At 42.7% G+C, this 19,035-nt stretch overlaps 1 protein-coding gene across 4 annotated transcripts in view; it reads right to left on the bottom strand.

The window, feature by feature from the left end:
* The window catches only part of ABL2 (ABL proto-oncogene 2, non-receptor tyrosine kinase), a 104,526-nt gene extending 100,161 nt beyond the window's left edge, over positions 1 to 4,365 (bottom strand). For all 4 annotated transcript variants that reach the window (XM_042924881.1, XM_042924877.1, XM_042924879.1 and 1 more), the window contains exon 1: positions 3,941 to 4,365. In XM_042924881.1, the coding sequence (XP_042780815.1) occupies positions 3,941 to 4,097 (157 nt within the window). In that variant the 5' untranslated portion in view covers positions 4,098 to 4,365. The remainder of the gene's footprint in view (positions 1 to 3,940) is intronic.
* Between the last annotated feature and the right edge of the window lie 14,670 nt (positions 4,366 to 19,035).

A 19,035-nucleotide genomic window follows, 5' to 3' on the forward strand; every position in this document is an offset into this window, starting at 1 on the left:
ACAGATGAACATAAAGGAAGGGAAACAAAAATAATATAAAAACAGGGAGGGGGACAAAACATAAGAGACTCTTAAATATGGAGAACAAACAGAGGATTACTGGAGGGGTTGTGGGCTAAATGGGTAAGGGGCATTAAGGAATCTACTCCTGAAATCATCGTTGCACTATATGCTAACTTGGATGTAAATTTAAAAAATAAATGGAGAATATACCAAAAAAAAAAAAAAAGACAAGTAAGTATCCAACCCCATATCGCTAGTCACAAAACATCAGCTCACCAAAAAGGTCCAATAGCAGAGTTCAGGAAAGTCATATATCACTCACCCCTTTCACACCAAAAACAGCCCTATTATTTTTATTCCTTCTAAATTATTTTCATAAAAATCACTTTTGACAAGTTATAACAACTTACCCATACATTAACAATAAAAAAAGAAAAAACAATAAAAATACCATTCTCATTTTAAACGAGAAAATATTTCTTCCTACAGAAGAAAAATCATGGACTCCGATTAAGCCATTTCTATAACATCTGTACATTTTTACTGATTAACTACAAAACAACATTTGATCTACCTTTAAACCTACATGTAAACTCAATAGCCTGCCAGACTTCAACTCCATCTATGAAATGATGTGCTAATATCTCGTGAAACTCACCATTTGTATACTCGTTCCAGGATCCAAATTTTTTGTGTAAATGTCAAATGATAGATTGAGGAGCTTTTGAATCTGATTCATTCATTCATTCAATTCAGAATGTGTCATGTATTTCTAAGCAGTTCTTAACTAGGAGCAATTTTACCCCCTGCCTCAGGGGCCATTTAGTAATGTCTGTAAACCTTTCTGGTTGTCCCAACTGGAGGCCAGTGTTGCTACTGGCATCTAGTGAGTAGAGGCCAGTGTGCTGCCAAATGTCTTACAAAGCACATGACAGCCCCCTACAACAAAGAACCATCCACCCCAAAATGTCGACACTGCCAAGGCTGAGAAACTCCGATCTACAGAAAAGTTTATAAACACTGATCTGTCTAGAAACAGTACTCACTTCACCTTTGTTTCCTGTATTATTTGCTAATGACATTCTTTTCATACTAGACTTTGGCAACAAACTTACCCTATTCCCAACCTTTCAATTAGCTTCTCACTTCCAAACTTGTCAATAATCATCATCTCAGCCAATTTCAAAACCTTACAGTCTTCGACTCACCCCTATTTTTATAATAGTAGTAATGGCAGCAGCTGACACAAATTTAGCTCTTATCATGCATTACATATATTAACTAATTTAATCTACATACTATTATTATTAGGTGCTCTTATCCTCATTTTACAAAAGGAGAATCCAAGGCACAAAAACGTTAAATAACTTGCCCAGGGGTCACATATATAATAAGCATCTGAGCCAGGTTTCAAATCCAGGCAGAATGGCCCCAGAGTTAATGCCCTCTATAAATATTCCAAAGTGATCTCTTGTTCATCCTCCATATTGAATCATGAAGTCCTCTAAGTTTTACAAGGGCAGAGACTCTTGTTATGCTCACAGCAAGATCCCCAGAGCCCAGTTACATAATAGGTACTCAAAAAAATTTTTGTTTATTCAATGAATGAAATATCCCTCAAACTTACCCACCCTCACCCCCCCACCCCCACCCATTTCCATTGCATCCACTTAAGGCCAACTGTTCAGCATTTCACACTTGGGCTTGATGATATATTCTATGAATTAGCCAATCAGGTAAACTGATATCAACTCCTCTGCCACATTTTCCATTACCCAGGCCCAATCAAATATATTCAAAGCTTTCTTCCCACTGCTTCAATTAGAATCATAAAATCTTAGAGTCAGAAGGTACCTCAGCATTCATCCAATCCAACATCTTGCAGATAGAGAACCCCAAAGATGATAAGTGACTAAATCACACAGCCAGGTGGAGCCAGGGCCAGAATTTGATTCTTGCCATTTTTGCTCTAAGATTTACTCCTGGAGGACTTGCTTCACTCCAAACAGGTGTCTCCTCACTATCCCATCAGCAAATTATGTTAATTCCCATTGTTCATGCTCAAGTCTTTTCTCCTGCCCAGCCTGTCTTCTTTTTCTTGATCCATAGATCCAAGTCCTATCCATCCTTCAAAATCTCTTCCCATTCCATTCTTCATGACATTCCTCCTTCTCTGAAAAGTTTCTGTCCTCAGTAAGATGCTAAAGGAAGAGAATCACTGCTGCCCTACTGGGCCAAGTTTAATGCCTACTAACACTTCCCACAAAGTGAGGCTACTTGAATGATCTTCCTTGAAAACTATTCATCCATTCTTTCCTCCTGTGTTTTAGAAAGTGATTTCAATAAAAGCTAACTCATATATAGCACTTTCATAAAAATGTTCATATACCTGGAAGAGAAGCTGACTCACATCTTTAATAGTAGACATGTAACACTTGAATGGCCCAAAATAATTTGTATCTCCTCCACTGAGAAACAACTCAGCATGCTCACAAAGTCCAAACCCAGAGCTCTGTGATACAACTCAGCTAGCAGCCACAGCTCCCCAGGTTCATCTCTTTTCTTTGCATAATGCTATGCATACAATCATTATTTCCTCCAAAACTCCATTTCTAACAGTCACACTTCCTTTCCTTCCTTCTCCTCCCTATATTGTTCAATTTAGACACCCTGTATCTTTTATCCTTTATTATTTTCTATATGCCTCCTTAATGAAATTCCAACCTCTCATCCAACCTCAACTATGCAGTCCTTGTCACATCTATCCATGTGACATCTATCTCTTCAGCCTAAGGTCTTGTGATATCTCACGATAACCCATGAAGCTCAATTGTTTTTCCCCCTTCGCCACTCTTCCTTCCTCTAGAAAAGTGGTCTCAAAAGTGGTGTGGGTGCAGCTCAGAGGAAGTGCAAATGGATCCAGTGGGCTGCAGGGTAGAAAAATATCAGAATTCTCATTATACTTGTTTTCTCATCTCATCCTTTCTTAAATTCTATTTCTGTGTGCATTTACAAGTTACATAACATATCGGTACAGCAGAACAAGTACATATATAATTAACAGATACATAAGTTCCTGGAGTATATGCTCTTTTACTGATAAGAGGGTATGATCAAAAGAGTTGGGAGACAACCATTCTAAAAATACCTGGATAATGAAGCCAAAGCAATAGGTTCCAGACTAGCGCAGGATACATGTTACACATGTGCATACGAACAAGGAAGAAAACTCTTGTTCACATCCAAAGTCCTAACCATGACCACCAACCTCTAACCCCTACCAGCTTCTCAGAAGTGTATCCTACTCAAAAAAAAGCAGAACATAGGAGGGTCTAGCAAAGCCCTTCATGTGCAGTTTGGGGCGGGGGTGGGGAGGGTGGGGACGTCAAAAGTACTGAGACACTACCCTTATCTTTGCCACGGAATAGTATTTCAGGTCACAGCTCACTATTCTGACACTGCTCTTAGTCTGACTTATACGTACATATACACTTTATACGCCACTATCTCCTGAGATTCAGTTCCTATTTCCAAATCCCTTGAGGCACAACCCGTTCCCTTCGCTAACGACCGATTTACACTAACACCTACTGGATCGAGCCCACACCTCCCAGCATCCTTCCCTCCCCTGGGGATACTATCCACCGTCTTCACCGAGCCACACAGTGTCCCAAGATACAGCAAGTCCATCCACGGTCCCTAAGACCACTTCTCTTTCCTTCTCCGCCCCCAGGAGCTGCCAGCCAGGCTGGAGACGGGAGGGGGGGAGGGGTGTGACTCGCCTCCCGTGACTGGCCCAGATGGCAGCGGATTCCGCCCCCAGTCTCAGGCACCCCGCCACCCCTCGACCCCCTAGAGCTGCCTGTCTGCCTCCCACCCCGCCCCAACCCCACCCCCAGCCTCCCCCACGCCCTCACGCCGGCTCCCGGACACTCACCATGCTGGGTGAAGATATTGAAGCCGGCCTCCGTGGTGCGCCCCGCCAGGTCCCGCCTGCGGCCGGAGGGCCTGGCTGCACTGCTGCCCCGGATCCCGCGAGGCTGCGGTTGCTGAAGCCCCGGAGCCTCCCCGACGCGGCCCACCTGCTGCCCCATCCCTGCGCTCGCGTACTCCCGCGCCCCCGCCGACCCCAGGTCACATTCCTCTTCGGCTCCGGCCTCAGGCTCCCGGCGCTGCTCCGGCCTCTCCTTCCCAGACCAGGCCCCGGCCCCGAGCGGTCGGGCCGCCGGCGGCTCCGCACGCGGACTCCTCACAGCAGCCGCTGCGCTGCCTCTGGGCGACTCACAGATTCTCCTCCCTCCTCCTCCCGCGGCTCCGCGCCCCCAACGCCGCCGTCGCCGCCGCCGCCATCTTTAAACCACCGAGCACTGGGCGAGCGTGGGACAGAGCGTCTCCCGCCCCCAGCCCGACCAGTCACCTCCGCTACTCGGAGGGAGGGCTTCCCGGCGGCCCCGCCCCGCCCGCCCCGCCCCCGCCTCCTCGCGGGGTGGGTCCCCCCAGAGCCCACCTCGCTGGCACGTCCACAGCTCCTTCGGGTCTTTTGGTGGGCCTCCGCGCCACCTGGGCCTCCCAGGTCTGAGTCCGCCTTAGCGATCCCTCCCACGTTCGGCTCTACATGCTACCTCCTTTGGGGGATGGACGGTCTAAAGCCATCCCTGTCCCACCTCCACCTGTCAAATCAATCAGTTGCGGTGAGCGCCCCAGGTGCATGGCTCTTTAGCAGGCACAGTCGGGACAGAAACGCACGAGGCTTTTGCTGCTTGCCATCCAGGTGAGGCTCCCTAAAACGCCCAGGAGATTCCCTTTCAACACCACTGCCAGCAGCAGGCCTAGAGTCTAAGATTATACAAAATTTACGTGAAGATACTAAAAAAGGTACATTATTATTTTATTGTAGTGTTTTGAAATTATTTCATGATGTTAAGTTGCACTCGCCTCGGTTGTCTGCACTTTGAAGTCTCTCACTGGAGAAGCAGTTGTGGCCCCACTCCTCATATTACCATGAATTCCTCTTGAGCTCCTTTACCGTCTAACCACATGTGTGTTCCTGTTACCCTTAACAATGCTTGACAGTAAAGCTAATCTTCCCACCGGTATGCTTTATATACCGTGCACGTGGTCAGGTCTCCTTTTGATGACAAAGGGGGAAAAAAATGTTTCTCTTTGACCCTGTTTCTGAGTCAGAACTTACTCATCATTAGCTTATATTGTCTAAAGAGGGTGACGCAAAACAGCAGTGTTTTTTATCCATGCACACACATAACGTATGTATAAATATCCACTAATCATTCTGCCCCTGCACATTCTTGCATCTTAATATTGATCCAGTTTTTTTAAATTCTCAAAGAACTTGATAACTACCCTCTTACCATTCCCTTCACTTCCGTATTTCCTTGATAAAAAGTGTCAGTTATTGCAGGTACCACCCTGAAATTTTGCTTAAAATTAAAACAGACAGGATGGGAAGCATTGCAAAGAAGCAACAGAACAACCACTGGGAAGATAGGTTTGGAGGGAAAGGCGGATGCAGCTTTCCTTATTGCATCTTCCGGAGAACCAGGATGACCTTAGATGAACCATCCCCTGACACTGATACCACTATAAGAACACTATGGAATTATCCCATTGCCATCCAGGGTGTAACCAGAAATGACTGAAATTGCTCCCCCAAATGGGAACAGAAGCACTATGCTTTAGCACTGGATAGAATGTGAATTTTCCATTTGTATCAAAGTTTTCCTGTGTTTAAAATACTTTTTTTTTCTTTTAATTCCCAAAGTGTTTGCAACTACAGGGGGAAAAATCATTGACACAGGATAAAGGTTATCATAGAGTAGAATTTGGTTTGTTTGGATTTTGCTATCTGAGAGAATTTTAATTTGAGGATAATGGTATGGCCTCTCCGCTAATTCATGCATGTTCCATAATAGATGAGTACAGTATAGTACAGTGGTTAAGGGCAGGAACTCTGAAGCCAGACTGAGTTCAAAACTGGACTCTGATACTTATTAATTATTTAATCTTGGGCAAATACTTCACCTTTTGTGCACCAGTTCCTCATCGGTGAAGTGATGATAACAATAATACCTATCTTACAGGGATGTGGTTAGAATTAAATTGGTCGACATAAAACACTTAAAACAGTATTTGACATTTATTAAGTGTCATATAAGCGTTTACTATTTGTACAAAAAAAAAAGAATGTTTTCAAAGTCCGTAAGATTTTCCCAAACCTAATTTTTTCAAGTTGTATAACTTAGGTTATGAAACAAATTCTACAGTATTTGTTCAGATGAGCCCCCCCACACCCCCACTTGCCACCAGCCACAAAAACACACACAAACCCCTCCCCAAAAAGCATGTAGAATCATATATCACTGTATTAGTCATTCCTACGTGGTTTTGCACATGGGCACTGTTATGTAATACCTTTGTTTTGCATATGAAGATTCCTCTACCATTGATTCTTAAGATCCTATCTAAACTAAAGTATCCTGTAAGTGGAGACTTAGGATATGGGCATTTATTTTGTGGATATTTGCCTTTCTTTAATTTTCAAAGTGAAATGGGAATTTTAAGAATGCGGATGGTGATAAGACTAGGGAGAAACCTAGTTCATCAGGTGTGGGAAATTATTTCATCTCAATATAACAAAAGCCAAGTGACTTGACTGACAATTACATTTAAACATTTAAAACATTTGTGGACTGCCTGGGTAGCTCAGTCGATTGAGCCATGACCTCCGCTCGGGTCATGATCTCACTGTTTGTGGGTTTGAGCCCTGCGTCGGGCTCTGTGCTGACCGCTCAGAGCCTGGAGCCTGCTTTGGAGTCTGGCTGTCCCTCTGTCTCTACGCCTCTCCCGCTCACTCTCTGTCTCTCTCAAAAATAAATAAACACTAAAAAACATTTTTTTTAAACATTAAAAACAATCCCAAGTAGTACTGTAGTACTGTCTCAAACCGAACTGAGGGCAGCTGGGAGCTCCAGGTGGGGGCAATAACCAGGTGAAAAAAAGCAGCAGGGCTGGTACATAGTAGCACAGGGCCAGCCTCAACCAGCCAATAGCCAGGGGCTGGCACGAAAGATCAGACAGACATATCACCAAGGCACACTGAAGACAGATGCTTATTATCTTTACCTTCCCTGTAATAGGAGCAATACCACTGTTTCCAGAAGCAAGGGACTCAGGAGCAACGCTTCACTGATCCCGGTCTTTACCAGTCTGCATTTCCAGGCCATTGCCACATTCTCACATTGTCTTTCATATCTACTTCTTTCTCTACATCTGTATGAACGCGGTGTTCCTTTCGACTCAGGTCATGTCTGCTGGATTCTCCTATTAGCCTTTCTTGCCTAGCTTCCTGACCTTCAGCACCAAGCAACTCACTAAAACAAAAACGTTTCTTCCTCTCATCACTTTGCCGACTGTGCTTCCCGCTCCCCTTCATTGTGTACAATGTTAACATTTTTCACCTAATGTTTCAAAATTATTTTTCCAGGACACCCTGGATTATAATTGCTTAATGGGCATCATCTCTTGTTCCTCCTATTGTAGGCATGTGTGTCTTATCCAATTAGCCTAATTCACGGTGTATTCTTTCTTAGCTATGACTTTGCCAATAATCATATTCTCCCCAATATGGCTCCCAAGTGACGCCTCTTACAGTACTCAGGACTACTCAGATCCTGCCTCCTTCATAAGAGAATCTCACACTCATCCACAGACTTAGCAGTTTCCCTGGACCCTTCGCAGTCCCTACCTAAAACAACCACAGCTGGTAACAATTCTTTGCCTATAACATTCAATTGCCTTCCTCTAAGGTAATCAGAAGGGGGTAGGGGAGAGGGTGGGGGGGTGACGGGGTGGGGGCAGGTGTTGCAATGCTCCACGGATCCCTGTGTTTACCAGTGTGCATTTCCAGGCTGATAAATGTGTTTAATTTTGACATGTGGCTCAGCATCACAGGGTTTGGGAAAGACCCTTAGAAGTCACCTAGGCTAATCTGGAATTCCCTCTACAATAACTCCAGTGAGGGAACTCATTTATTTTGAGGAGTTCTAATTGTTGAAAATTTCATCCAAACGTTAAACTGACACACGCATCCTTGAACTTCTACCTGCTTCACCCTGGTCCTAATTCTACGCAGTAGCTGAACAGAATAAATCTTTCTTCTTCTACATAACCGCCCTTCAAATATTTGAGAGCTGTCACGTTTCCCCCAGTTTTTCTTTTACCACTTGTATACATGTATATGCTTCTATAGTTATGTTTATCTCTATTGGTTTCATCTACCTGGGCAGAAAATGTTTATGTAGATAAAGTGGAAGAAAAAAAATGTCATTTTATATGTAGCATTTTTTCCTTTTTTCCCCAGCTTTATTGAGATGTAATTGACATACAACATACTTTAAGTTGTACAAGATGTTGATTTGAGACACATATATTGCAGAATGATTACCAACATAGATTTAGTTAACACTTCCATCAAGTCACATGATAACCATTTCTTTTTTGTGTTGAGAACATTTAAGATCTACTCTTTCCGCAACTTTGAAGTATATAGTACAGTATTATTAGGTATAATCACCATGCTATGTATTAGATCCCCAGAGCTTATCCCCAAACTAGATATGTACCCTTGGTCAAACATCTCCCCATTTTCCCCACCCCCGCCTCTGCTAACCACCATTCTAGAAAAAAGAAAAAAGACTATTTCTTTTTTTTCTTTTTAAGTTTATTTATTTATTTTGAGAGAGACAGAGAGCAAGCAGGGAAGGGGCAGAGAGAGGGGGGAGAGAGAGAGAGAGAGAGAGAGAGAGAGAGAGAATGAATCCCAAGCAGGCTCTGCGCTGTCAGCACAGAGCCTGATGTGGGACTTGAGCTCACAAGCCGTGAGATCAGATCTGAGCCGAAACCAAGTGTAGGACACTTAACCGACTGAGCCACCCAGGTGCACCTCTCATCTCTGTTTCTGTGAGTTTGGCTTTTTTAGATTTCACATTTAAGTGACCTACAGTATTTGTCTTTCTCTGTCTGACTTATTTCACTTTAACAATGCCCTCAAGAAAAAAATAATAATAATAATTCCCTCAGGTCAATTTATGTTGTTGCAAATGGCAGGATTTTATTCTTTCTCATGGCTGAATAATATTCGTGTGTGTGTATGTGTGTGTCACATCTTCTTTACCCATTATTTTTAAGCTGTATGTGCACACAGTACTTTGGATTTGTTTATGTGTGGTTTGTCTCTGCCTCATTCTTGTATTAAATTTTTAAAGGGCTATAGAGTGCCAAATACAGTTCCATTTATAGATCCACACTTTAAGAGTTTTTTTGGATGATGATGAAGAGGAGGAGTATTCTTATCTAGATGGGATAAAGTCATTCTCTTTGAAGATAAGGAGTTGGATTAAATGACCTCTTGGATTCCTTTTAGCCCCAAGGGTCTATGATTCAATGTTTCTTTGATTAAAAAACTTTATAAATTATTGAGACTATTTCAAACAATTAGCAAAGTGCTATATAAATGTTATGAGAAGCAATAATAACATCCATTCGTTGTAAATTAATATATTAGTATTTACTCCTTTTCTGTGGTAATAATGAAATCACTGACTAAGCAATCCACTTAACATGTAGCCTATCAGTAACTATAGTGTAGAGAAATTGAGCCTGGTTTAGAATTCATGTGTACTGGGGTTGTTTCCATTGCATAACATACCACCCCCAAACCTACTACTTAAAACAAGAGTCATTTACTACTTCTTGCAATTCTATGGCTTGCTGGATGATTCTGCTCCTGATGGCACCTAGGCTCACTCATGTGACAGAGGGAGGGGCAGCTGAGTTGGAAGGTTCACAATGGCCTCATTCACATATCTGGCAGTTGGTGCTGTCGTCCGTTAGTATCTCTGTTCTCCTCCGTGCAGCCTCTTGTGGGCTGAACTATGTCCTCCCCCAACTTCATATGTTGAGGCTCATGGCTGTATTCAAAGGTATGATCTTTAAAGAGGTGATTAGGTTAAAATGAGGTTATTAGGGTAAACCCTATTCCGACACGACCTTATAAGGTGTCCTTATAAGAAGAGAAAGTTTGGACAAAAACCACACAGAGGAAGATCATGTGAAGACATAGGGAGAAGACAGCCATCTACAAACCAAGGACCCAACCTTGCTGATACCTTGATCTCATATTTCCAGCCTTCCATACCTTAGGGAAATTAACATCTGTTGTTTAACTCACCCAGTCTTCTGTACTTTGTTATGGCAACACTAGCAAACTAATACAATCTAATCTATTGGAGAATAAGAGATGTATTCAACACGCCACAGCCAGGTGACTTACACAACAGAAATTCATTTGCTCACAGTTCTTGAGGCTAGAACTCCAAGGTCACAGTGTCAGCAGGGTTGAATCTTTCTGAAGGCTGTGAGGAAGAATCTGTTCTCTGCCTCTCTCCTAGCTTCTGGCGGTTTGCTGGTAATCTTTGGTGTTTCATCATCCCAGTTCTGCCTGCAACTTCACGAGGTGTTCTTTCTGTGTGTGTCTACATCTACATTTCCCCCCTTTCTAAGGGTGTGAGTCATATTGGGCTAGGGCCTACCCTGATGACCTGATTTTAACCTGATTACCTCCCTAAAAACCCTGTTTCCAAATAAGTTCATATTCTGAGGTACTGGGAATTAAGACTTCAACATAAGGATCCGTGGGAAACATTCAACCTATAATGTTTTACTTCCTCATGGCACGGTGGTCTCAAGATTTTAAGACAGCAACAGTAGAAGGGGCAAGATTTCTTGAGGCCGAGGCTCCAAGACTCACAGCATCATTTCCACCGCATTTCATATGAGGTTAATAATAACATCTATGGGGCGCCTGGGTGGCTCAGTCGGTTAACCATCCGACTTCGGCTCAGGTCTTGATCTCATGGTCCGTGAGTTCAAGCCCCGCGTCGGGCTCTGTGCTGACAGCTCAGAGCCTGGAGCCTGTTTCAGATTCTGTGTCTCCCTCTCTCTCTGACCCTCCCCCGTTCATGCTGTCTCTCCCTGTCTCAAAAATAAATAAACGTTAAAAAAAAAAATTAAAAAAAAATAATAATAACATCTACTCTCAAGGGTTGTATGAGGAGTTAATACATGTGAAGCTCTTAGAACAGCCATAAGAGATTGGTCTAGGGGTGGCCAGATGACCCAAGTTTGACAAATTACAGTCCTTCCCTCCCTAAACATTTTGGCATTGATATTGAGAGGGGCCAGCCCCTCTTCAAGAACTTAGACCATGAGATATAAAGAAGAAAATCTTTTGGCAGCCATGTTTCCCCTCATTTGGAGTAGAGAAAAAGGGGGAACTGGTATGCAGGGAGAAAACCAAGCATTTATATTTGCGATCTATTTTTTGCTTCAGCTGGCTGGAGCTGACTTGCATAATCCTTACTGATACAATCAATACAATCAATGTAAATGCTCTGCTATAACCATGTTTACTTAATGCAAATTACTCATGCATGACCGGTAACTTGGAGAAGGTTATCAGTAGAGCAAATAAGCTATGCAACCTCATTCGGACCTTTCCCAGCATGTTAAATGTTTCGAAGTGATCAGTAATAACCTTCCTCACAGTTGAAGAGAAAGCTTTACCAATAAGGGAAGACTTTAAAAAAAAAAAACAAAAACAAAAACCTGAAAATCCCACAGTCTTTAATTGTAACTATAAGTACCTTTCTTTGTAAATGCTTTCCTTTAGTGAGCAAGTGACTAGTGGCTTCAAGAACTGGTATATTTCCCACCGAGCTATCTAGAAAAGCTTCAAGAGCTGATGAAGGGACAGCAAAGACATTTTCCTAGGTTTTCCTTAAGAGGATTTGCCAGACCTTCCTCAGCTTCCTTGCTTCTTCTCTCACTTCATCACTATGTCTCTTGAGACTCTGCTCTCTGCAAAAGAAGCAAGCTGAATTTATTTCTCAATGTTCCTTCCCTCTGCTTAAAATGCCTTTCCCTTTTCAGGTTGCCTGGCTAATTCCTACTTAGCTTTTAGCCTTAGTCCTTGGGAGGACTTCCCAACCCCTAGCCTAGGTTAGATTGCCTCATCTTCACAGAGCTCTGTGCTTCCATAGTAACTCATTATCCCCTACCGATGTCCCACATTCCTGTAATTCCTTGTTGAGTATCTGTCTTCCTCACTAGATTCTAAGCTCTATGAGGGCAGGGCGAGGGTCTGTCTCATTCACCAGTGTAACGCCAGCAATGAGTACAAGGTCTAGCATGCGCGAAGTGCTCATTAAATATTTATTAAATAATATAGAACACTAGGAATCTCTCCTTTCTACCTTTCCTACAAATAATTTTTCAAAAATATTTCTTTTGCAAATTTAAGTGGAAAGCGATCACAGTAATAAATTCTCATTTTAGGAGATTTCAAAAATGCAGAAAATTACCCAGAAGAATGATAATGTTGTCTATAATCTCACCATTCAGCCATAAATATTTCTGGTGGTTTGCCTCTCAGTTTTTTTCTTTTATGCATATATACGCATGCATTTATTTGAGTTTTTGTTATTAAAAAAAAAAATTACACAACTTACTCTGTCTTAAGAATTAAAGTAACATAAGACATAGATCAAAAAGTGAAAGTTGTCCTTTAACTCTCCTCCCAATTGTTAAAAGTGATGATTTGATGATATATGTATATATTGTGAAATGATTGGCACAGTAAGTTAACACATCTGTCACCTCACATAGGTCCGTGGGGGGGGGGGGGGGTGGGTGGGTGTGTGTTCCTTTCTTTTTTTTAAATTTTTTTTATTATTATTTTATTTTATTTTTATTTTATTTATTTTATTTTTTTTAACCTTTTTTAAAATTTTTTTAAATGTTTATTTATTTTTGAGACAGAGAGAGAGCATGAACAGGGGAGGGGCAGAGAGAGAGGCAGACACAGAATCAGAAGCAGGCTCCAGGCTCTGAGCCATCAGCCCAGAGCCCGACGCGGGGCTCAAACTCACAGACTGCGAGATCGTGACCTGAGCTGAAGTTGGACGCTTAACCCACTGAGCCACCCAGGCGCCCCTGTGTGTTCCTTTCTTAAAAGTAACATTGGGGCGCCTGGGTGGTTCAGTCAGTTGGGCATCCGACTTCAGGTCGGATGATCTTGCAGTTTGTGAGTCAAGCCCGGAATCTGCTTCGGATTCTGTGTCTCCCTCTCTCTCTCTTTGCCCCTCCCCTGCTCACACTCTGTCCCTCTCTCTCAAAAATAATAATGATAATAATAATTTTACAAATTAAAAAAAAAATTCAAGATGGTTGGGGCGCCTGGTTGTCTCAGTCAGTTAAGTGTCCAACTTCGGCTCAGGTCATGATCTCATGGTTCGTGGGTTCGAGCCCTGCGTTGGGCTCTGTGCTGACAGCTCGGAGCCTGGAGCCTGTTTCAGATTCTGTGTCTCCCTCTCTCTCTGCCCCTCCCTCGCTAGTGCTCTGTCTCTCTCTGTCTCTCAAAAATGAATGAAAACATTAAAAAAATAAAAATGAATTTCAAGATGGTCATCCTTAGCAACATAATTGTGGATATGTCTCCTCAGGCAAAGGAAACAAAAGTAAGCATAAACTACTGGGACTACATCAACTACACCAAAATAAAAAGCTTTTCCACAGTGAAAGAAATCATCCACAAAACTAAAAGGTAACCTACTGAATGACAGAGGATATTTGCAAATGATATATCTTATATGGGGTTAATATCCAAAATGTATAAGGAACTTCTACAACTCAACTCCAAAATAAGAATCACCATCATCCTCATCATCATCTTATTTAAAATGGGCAAAGGAGGAGCGCCTGGGTGGCTTTGTCGGTTAAGCGTCCGACTTCGGCTCCGGTCATGATCTCACGGTCCGTGAGTTCGAGCCCTGCGTCGAGCTCTGTGCTGACAGCTCAGAGCCTGGAGCCCGTTTCAGATTCTGTGTCTCCCTCTCTCTCTGCCCCTCCCCTGTTCATGCTCTGTCTCTCTCTGTCTCAAAAATAAATAAACGTTAAAAAAAATTTTTTTAAATAAATAAATAAATAAAATGGGCAAAGGACGTAAATAGATATTTTTCCAAAGAAGACATCCAGATGGCCAGCAGACACATGAAAAAATGCTCCACATCACTCATCATCAGGGAAATGCAAATCAAAGCCACCCAGTGAGTTATCACCTCACACCTGTCGGAATGAAAATGATAAGAATGACAAGTGTTGGGGAGGATGTGGAGAAAAGGGAACCTTGCACCTGTTGATGGGAATGTAAATTGGTGTAGCACTGTGAAAAACAGTGTGGAATTACCTCAAAAAAAATAAAAATAGAGGGATGCCCGGTGGCTCAGTCAATTAATGGTCTGACTCTTGTTTTTGGCTCAGGTCGTGATCCCAGGGTCATGGGATTGAGACCCATGTCAGGCTCTGTGCTGAGCATGGAGACTGCTTGGGATTCTCTCTTTCCCTCAGCCCCTCTCCTCCTCTTGTGCTCTCTCCCTCTTAAAAAAAATTTTTTTTTTTTTTAAATAGAAATACCATACAATCCAGTAATTCCACTGCTGGGTATTTACCCACAGAAAATGAAAACACTAATTCAAAGAGACACATGCACATTAGCATTATTTACAATAGCCAAGATATGGAAGCAACCTAAGTGTCCATTGATAGATGAATGGATAAAAAAGTGGCAACATGTATGTGTGTGTGCACACATACAATATGGAGGGTACAAAGCTAAGTGAGATAAGTCAGACAGAGAAAGACAAATACTGTATGGTTTCACTTATCTGTGGAATCTGAAAAAACAATTGAGCAAACAAGCAAGCAGAAACAGACCCCTATATACAGAGAACAAACTTATGGTTGCCGGAGGGGAAGGGGGTGAGGGAATGGACACAATGGGTGAAGGGGAGTGGGAGGTACAGGCTTCCAGTTATTGAATGAATGAGTCACAGGGACGAAAGGTACAGCACAGGGAATAAGTCAGTGCTATTGTAATAACATTGTATGGTGACTTGTGGTGAGCACGGCATAATGTAGAGTTGTTGAATCAGTATGTTATACACCTGGAACTAATGCAACATTGTCAATTTAAAAAGTCTAGGGGCGCCTGGGGGTGGCTCAGTTGGTTGAACGTCTGACTCTTAGAAAGCAGGAGTTGGAGACTTACCGATGAAGAGGGTCGCTCAATGGATTGCCTTGTTCCTTTGTGACTGCCAAAAAGATGTTGCTAAGTGAATCAGGAAGATCCCGGGCCCTGGAGCCTCTTCCCAGACAGACCCAAAGGAGTCACTGAAGGTTCTTGTTTTTGTCACGAGAAGAAATTCAAGGAAAGACAGGCAGCACAGTAGAAGAGTAACAAGCAGGAAAGTTTGTTAAAGCAAAAAATACACCCTCAAGGTCTGAGAATGGGTGAGCTCAAGAAGAGAGAGAGCTGTACACCCTGGGGGGTGGGTTTCTATCTTTTATTGACAGTTGTTAACTAGGGGGCAGAATATTTATTATTTGGGTTGGAGGTGAGCTTTAGTGCTTTTTCTTTAAATTACAAAGAATTTTTTTTCAACGTTTATTTATTTTTGAGAGACAGAGAGAGACAGCGCGAGCAGGGGAGGAACAGAGAGAGAGAGGAAGGGAGACACAGAATCCAAAGCAGGCTGCAGGCTCCAGGCTCCGAGCTGTCAGCACAGAGCTCAACGCGAGGCTTGAACTCATGAACCATGAGATCATGACCTGAGCCGAAGTCGGACACTTAACTGCCTGAGCCACTCAGGCACCCCTGGTGCTTTTTCTCTAAATCCAAATTGAATCCAGTATATTAGAAGATAGCCCAAGAGGGAATCCTCTGGGATTGATGAAACTGATCCCATAGTTAATGCCTACAAAATGAGGAGAGTACATTAACTGGGAGTCCGTTACCAAAATCCCCTTCAGCTTCTGAATGGTGTCCCATCAGGAATATTGCCCAAGCTTCCTGGGGCTCAGAGTAGGGGGAGGCGTCCCTCTTCTCAACTGCTCCGACACCTTTGTACTACCTGGGAAGGGACTCGACCTCCCTCATCTTCCCTCATGCATTCCAGATTACCTTAGGAGCTGGTGAATGGACTGAATCGTGGCAGAGATTGGGGCTGTCTCTTTACACTTTGAGGGAGTTGATGTATTTGACGACCCATAACAAAACCCTTTGTAAGCCTCTGTACCTCATAGTAATGGATGGGGCAGAGGTCCCGGCCTTTGTTAAGAAGGGGCAGCTCTTTTATATCATATTAAGTGTCATATATCTAAACCAGAAGTGCTTTCAATCTGAGAGCAAGACCAGGAATGCCAAAAATAGCCCACACAGGTAAGGACAAATGAGAGACATGGAAAATGAAGTATGGAGCTCCTATCCAATCCGGGCAACTTTCTCCTGAGCTTTATCCATGATCCAGTCCCAAGGGAGCAGTCCCCCGTTGGGTGAGTGCCCCGATGGGGTAATAGTCCCCCCCACCTCCTCAGTCCTTTTCAGGAAGCACGTTGTCAGACCTATCTTGGATTCTATGTTCATTGAAGGATCACACTGGGTTATTTAGAAGGAAACCTTACATAGGAGTCTTAAGATCAGTGGCTGTCCTAAAGACATATGTGGCCATCCTGTGCCTGACAAGAATATACACGTTTAAAGAACAGTAAAATTAAGGAAAGTCTGATTTCTGAGCCCAATGCTGCTTGGGCCAAGGTAACAGTGGTGTAACCATGTGGCAGGAATCAATCCCTCCCATAGTGTACCCACGGGCAAGAGGTTCTCTCCTGAGCACTCAGGCAAGATATGTCTGAAGGATCATACTATTCAGGACATCTCCAGAAAAGAACAAGTAAGAAATAGAGGCTGAGGAAATAAGAGACTTACCAAGTCACACCAAGCCTCATGGATTCACTCTGTAATCCCCCTGTGGGGTCACCAAAAATGTCTTCAGGTTGTTGAAGTGCAACTTAGTACCTCTATTTAAGCAGCAAAGGGCCAGGACCCATGGGTAGAAAGGGCTGCACTTTTGCTCTATGAAGCTGGTGGGTTATATGCTTAGTGCTCATGGGGGAGATGTGCATTTATGATGTGGTCATAAATGTTCCTTCAAATTTCTACTCATAAAACTACTTTTGCAGGGTGCCTGGCTGGCTCAGTAGAGCATGTAACTCTTGGTCTTGGGGTAATGAGTTCTAGTCCCACACGGGGGGCAGAGATTCCTTTAAACAAACAAACAAACAAACAAACAAATAACTGTGTCCACTGCGGGGGGGGGGGGGGGGGGTGCCTGGGTGGCTCAGTAAGTTGAACAACAGACTCAATTTCGTCTCAGCTTGTGATCCCAGGGGCGAGAGATCGAGGCCTCGTCAAGCCCTGTGTTGAGCCCTGCTTCCAACCCCCCCATTGAGCCACGCATAGGGCTCTGTGCTGAGTGTGGAGCCTGCTTAGGATTCTCTGTCCCTCTCTGCTGGTTCTCTCTCTCTCTCTCTCTCTCTCTCTCTATGTGTGTATATATATATATATATATATATATATATATATATATATATATAAAAACTACTTTTGCAAGATTTCTCTGGTGCTTATCATTCAGCTCGATATTAACTACGGGTGACACATACAGGCAGTCATGAGACCCTTTAAGAATGTAGCAACCAGCATGTATTTGATCCTTATCGAAACTGCTCAGGCTATAGTTCAGCCTTCTGGGCTAAAGGTGAACATTTTTTTGCTTCCATCCCTCATCATGATTTTCGTGGCTACTAAAGACTGTATATATACTGTATATATAAACACATATGTATATTGACAGTTTATTAATTAGCTTTTGGTTGGGGATTGAGATATCAGTCTCCAAGGGACATATTTCTAAAAATTTATCATTGCCAGTCTCTGCTTATGTCTCTGATATTTTAGAGATTGCTGCCAGTGCTACAGAGATCAACCTTCCCGGTTTGCTGGGGAATGTCCTGATTCTAGCACTGAAAGTCCCACTTTATGAGAAACCCCTCATGGACACATGAAAAGTCCGGTTGTTCCCCACTCTTGCAGTAGGTTTAGGGAGAGGTGCAAAAGCCATGAGGCAACCCACAAACGTAGAGGCTGAAAGCAACAGTGTTTTTAGTGTCTAAGGGCTCGGACACAAGTTATCCACTTTCTGGAGCTCTGGTTGCTGTTTTTTCCCTGAGGCTGGTGTTGGCAACCTTGATTAGCTATTCACAGTAACAGATCATCCATTGTTGCCTTATTCCTAGTGATTCAATTTAAATGGAAAATTTAAATGCCTTGTAACAATCTGGTTTTGGTTTTGCCTATGGATTAACTATTGTGCTTTGTATCAATATAGCGCTAGTTTGATTTTTAACATTGTGAATACTGTGACTATATTTTCTAATAATTCAGATAGTGAAAAAGAACAGTTATAGTACCTACACCAGCAAGACCTACACATCGTTGAAAAAGAAAGCTCACCACCTGTACTATTTTAAGGAGAAGCAGATAGGAGAACCCATTACAATAGGATTAAGGAGGTGAAGAACCAAATCAGGGCTACTGCACAATTTGCAGAAAAGAATTTGGGATTGAACCTGGAGAAGAGCAAGTGAAAGTAATGGCTTGGAGAATCTCACAGACCCAGGATAAGAAAGGCAAGTATTTCTAAATCTAACAGTTTTTCATCTCCTCAAAAGACACCATTATTCAGTGTAAAATAGTTGATGTTTAATTAGCATTGGTACCCCAAACCAACTTGGATTAGCATGCATTACTCTATCTTTCTTTGATTGTTTCATGAAACTGAATAAATACATATTTCCCATTCAGAGGTTACAACTAAAATGTCTTGTTGGCAAACCAAGGGGAAATTTTGATGACAGATATGTTGGAACCTTTCAGTGTACAGCTGATTCTGACAGGTCCTACCAACAGTCATGCTTTCTCCAGAGTTATCAAGTGATGCCTCAAATCAGAGCAACAACAAAAATGTTCTCTCTAGCTCTTAGGCATCTTGAGTTTTTACA

The sequence above is a fragment of the Panthera leo genome, chromosome F3 (genome assembly GCF_018350215.1).
Source record: "Panthera leo isolate Ple1 chromosome F3, P.leo_Ple1_pat1.1, whole genome shotgun sequence".
Lineage (NCBI taxonomy): Eukaryota > Metazoa > Chordata > Mammalia > Carnivora > Felidae > Panthera > Panthera leo.